The sequence below is a fragment of the Olea europaea genome, unplaced genomic scaffold (genome assembly GCF_002742605.1).
Source record: "Olea europaea var. sylvestris unplaced genomic scaffold, O_europaea_v1 scaffold2855, whole genome shotgun sequence".
NCBI lineage: Eukaryota > Viridiplantae > Streptophyta > Magnoliopsida > Lamiales > Oleaceae > Olea > Olea europaea.
This window is the reverse complement of record NW_019247071.1, coordinates 1-4,251: the sequence shown is the minus strand read 5'-3', so window position 1 is coordinate 4,251 and position 4,251 is coordinate 1. Positions and strand designations below refer to the sequence as shown.

Here is a 4,251-nt window from a genome sequence, read left to right as displayed (position 1 = left end):
TAATTTAGGAATAAAATAAATTGCAAGAAAATAAATCAACTCTGGTTATAATCTTTGAAAAGGTGGAATTATTTATTTATTTTGTTTTCTGTTTTTAACTCGATTCTTTTGATTTTGGTGGAGTTGAAGTTCCTGAATGTTACATGGTCATGATTCAGGAGTAATGGAATTAATGGTGAATCTATTCAAATAGGGCAAGATAAATAGACGGAATCATGGTGGGTAACAATGCATAATTTTGGCTACCAAGTTTTACCACTATCCCCTCAAAAAAGGAAAAAAATAAATTAATTAATTAAGTAAGGGTCTTCCTTAGAGCAGGTGAATTTGAATGTATCTTCCCAGTCTTTTATGGTGGCAAAAAATATTACACGTAATTTTTTTGATAAGTGGAATCATTCAAGATGGAATTTTGAACTCCAGTCTCTCGCTGACAGAAACATAAGTTATCGGCAGATCGGTGGTAAAAGATTTATTAATTGCTTCAAGGAAGTGGGGTGCATACTTCTTTTGCAGCAATTTTACTTCAATCTTGTTTTCACTATTGAAATAGTCTCTTACTTGTGATCTAAAATTTCAGAAAAGATGCCTCCATGGTGGGGGAAGTCATCTTCAAAGGATGCAAAAAGGAAAACATCCAAAGAGAGTTTTATTGACACGTTGAATAGGAAGTTTAGGAGTCCTGAAAGTAAATCTTCCAACAGATCAGGGGGATCTAGAAGACATTCTAGTGACGCAGTTTCAGAGAAAGGGTCTCAGTCACGAGTTGAGTCAAGGTCAACATCGCCTTCCAAGCACGTTGCAAGATGTCAAAGTTTTCCAGAAAGGTCTCAGGCCCAACCACTTCCCACGCCAGATCTGCTCCCTGCAAATGTAAGGAATACAGATTCTGGAATGGCTGATGTGGCAAAACCGAACTCAAAAAGGCTCTCCAAACCATCGTTGTTTCGATCTCTCCCAAGACCTGCATGCATGTGATACAGGCTGGGCCGTACTGACTTAGATGGTGAAGTAGCTGTTGCTTCAACCTCTAGCGAATGCTCCAACGAAAGTGATGATCCAGCTGACTCACATCAGTGTAGTCCGCTGGCATCTGACTATGAAATTGGGAGTCGAACTGCTGCAGGCAGCCCTTCAAGGTGAGTCGAGTTCCCAAATTCAAAGAACTGTAGGTAGTTTGTTCTCAGTCATATTTTGATTATGGCTGTATAATCTTTCCCTCACCTTACTAACCTCATGATTCCTTTTCCCTGCTTTTTTTTCCTTATGCACTTTTGTGAAGGATCAGTCTGCTGTTGCACCAGTAATCTCAAACGAGTCACCTGTTGCAGTGAATCTCTCGTCCAATAAAAATATCTCCTCTTCACCTCTACGAGAAGACAGCTGAACAGTCGAGTTCCAAATCTACGAGTCCCCCATCATGGTGCCCTTTTCAGTGCTCCAGATAGCTCAATGTCAAGTCCCTCGAGAAGCCCGATGAGATCTTCCCGTTATGAGCAAGTTACAAGTTCTGCTTTTACTACTGGAAAGCATTATCCAGATCTTCTATTTCTTGGTTCTGGTCCTTGCTCCAGTCCAGGCTCAGGTCAGACCTCTGGGCACAATTCAATGGGAGGAGATATGTCAGGGCAAGTATTTTGGCAACCCAGTAGAGAAAGCCCAGAATGTTCACCAAATCCTAGTCCGAGAATGACAAGCCCTGGCCCTAGTTCCAGAATTCACAGTGGTGCTGTTACACCACTTCATCCAANATCCTAGTCCGAGAATGACAAGCCCTGGCCCTAGTTCCAGAATTCACAGTGGTGCTGTTACACCACTTCATCCAAGAGCTGGCAAGGGACACACTGATTCGCAGACTGGTTGGCCGGATGACACAAAACAACAAAGTTACCGCCTGCCCCTTCCTTCTTTAACAAGTTCCAATTTCTCAATGTTCTCTCATTCGAATTCAGCTGCAACATCACCTTCTGTACCGTGTAGTCCTGGACGAGTGGAAACTTTTACAAGCTCTGGCTCATGTTGGAAAAAGGGAAAATTGCTCAGTAGAGGCACATTTGGGCATGTTTATGTTGGTTTTAATAGGTGAGGGAATCAGTTTAGTGCGTGCCACTTTCCTTGATTTTTATATGTTATGGAAAATTCATCATTTGTGTTTCCATACGTTTAGATGGAAGGTTTTTGTTCCTATAACAGGTCTTTGGAATTCTCAATCCATCTGTACCATTTATTAAATTATTTAACATATTTATTTTGTATCTATGTGTTAGTTTTTTAATATATTAATTTCCTGAAGTTGATAACTGATTTTTATATTACACATTTGGCCTTCTGATGCTTTAGTGAAACTGGCGAAATGTGTGCTATGAAGGAGGTAACATTATTCTCAGATGATGCGAAGTCGAAGGAAAGTGCAAAGCAGTTGGGACAAGTGAGTTTTAAAGCCATTTGATACATGGAAAGATTTTTATTGATTGCAATTTTCACGTCAGTTTTATCCATTCATGCCTATAACATTCATTTCTGTTTCTTACAGGAGATTACATTATTGAGTCCTTTAAGGCATCCAAATATTGCCCAGTATTATGGATATGAAATGGTCAGTTGTATTCTTGCATACCTCGTCACCCCTCGTATAATGATGCAGCTTCATATGTAAAACTTTAAATCTCAAATTTGAGTCAACAAATTTCTTATTCCATATTTGCTTACAGAAAGTACTTGCAGTTGACTTAGTAGGCACAGTTCTTTGATTTATTATGAAATTCATGGAAATACACCATTAACTGATATCTATATGAACTACCATGTTGACAACGTTGGTCATAACTCTCTTCGTGTAAAGTGAACCTGGCTGCTAAATAGGCGTGAAGTTATTTTCCTTGTCTTTCCACTGCTTCTGAAATTATTTTGCTTGATTAGGTGGATGATAAATTATATATCTATTTGGAATATGTCTCTGGTGGTTCCATCCATAAGCTTCTACAAGATTATGGAAAATTGGGAGAATCGGCTATCCGAAGTTATACTCAACAAATTTTGTCGGGGCTTGCATATTTGCACAGCAAAAATACTGTGCATAGGTAAATTTGATTTCCTTTATGTGGATAAGTTTTCAGGTTCTAACATGATTGTTAACCTTACTTCATTTCTAAACACGTCATCTGGCACTTATGCTGTTTATTTACTGCAGGAATATTAAGGGGGCTAATATCCTCGTGGATTTAACTGGTCGTGTCAAGTTGGCTGACTTTGGCATGGCAAAGCATGTAAGTGTGACCTTCTCTTTGAACTTCCTTCAGTAGCTATTAATTGTCAAGAGATGAACAATCCATTCAAAGGGCTTACCAGAAGAACTACGTAATGGGCGCTGCCAACAAATTTCCAAATGCGAGGAAAAATGGAAGCAACACAGATCGATAAGCCTTTCTTGTTATCAGATAATGTGTATCCTAAAGAGGACTGTAATAAGGAAAATCAACAAGTGAAAATGGCTGTTCATATTTAATTGAGAAGATACAACTGCTGTTTTGACTTTAAAATTAGCACCACGTGACTCCATAATACCTAAGATTTTTACTTTATTTGCTATTCCTGTCACCTTAGCTTATTGAACTCTAATTTTCAAGTCTATTACACATCTTAATATTGACGTTTTAGGAATATTTCTCGGTTGTTTTTTGCTTTTTCATCAAATAGAATTTTCATCCTATGATGGTATTAGTATTTATGTGCATTTTTCTGTTTTGTAGATCACTGGGCAAACCTGTCCATTATCATTTAAGGGAAGTCCTTATTGGATGGCACCTGAGGTTGGAAATTTTTTCTTTTGTCCACGACCGTAACACTATATGGCTTTTTTTCCAGTTCTATGATTGCGTTTCTTTCCTGCTTGTTTAGGTGATAAGGAATTCAAAAGGATGTAGCCTTGCTGTTGATATATGGAGTCTCGGATGCACCGTCTTGGAAATGGCCTTATCGAAGCTTCCTTGGAGCCATTATGAAGGGGTCAGTAATTTGAACTCTGATTTCTGTAAAATTTACTTTTTTTATTTAGTGTGTTGCGTATCTGATGAAGGTGGCAGTGTAGTACTTTTACCGTCACCTAGTGCATATTGTTGATAGAATGAGAACTTGCAACAATTAATGATTGGAATATGTTCTCTGCACCTGTTTTCTGGCCTGAAGGTTGCCGCCATGTTCAAGATTGGAAATAGTAAAGAACTCCCAACAATTCCAGAAAACCTCTCGGAT

General features: G+C 38.6%; 1 protein-coding gene across 1 annotated transcript; it reads left to right on the top strand.

The window, feature by feature from the left end:
- Positions 1-580: 580 nt before the first annotated feature.
- On the top strand, positions 581-4,248 carry LOC111384144 (mitogen-activated protein kinase kinase kinase YODA-like; the record flags this gene model as incomplete). The annotated part of the gene is given in 11 exon segments (XM_023008396.1): positions 581-1,138; positions 1,269-1,369; positions 1,372-1,673; positions 1,750-2,082; positions 2,341-2,428; positions 2,534-2,596; positions 2,920-3,080; positions 3,191-3,266; positions 3,750-3,809; positions 3,898-4,005; positions 4,186-4,248. Coding segments are annotated over 11 exon segments (1,908 nt in total), but the record flags the coding sequence as incomplete, so codon positions are not given.
- Positions 4,249-4,251: the final 3 nt, after the last annotated feature.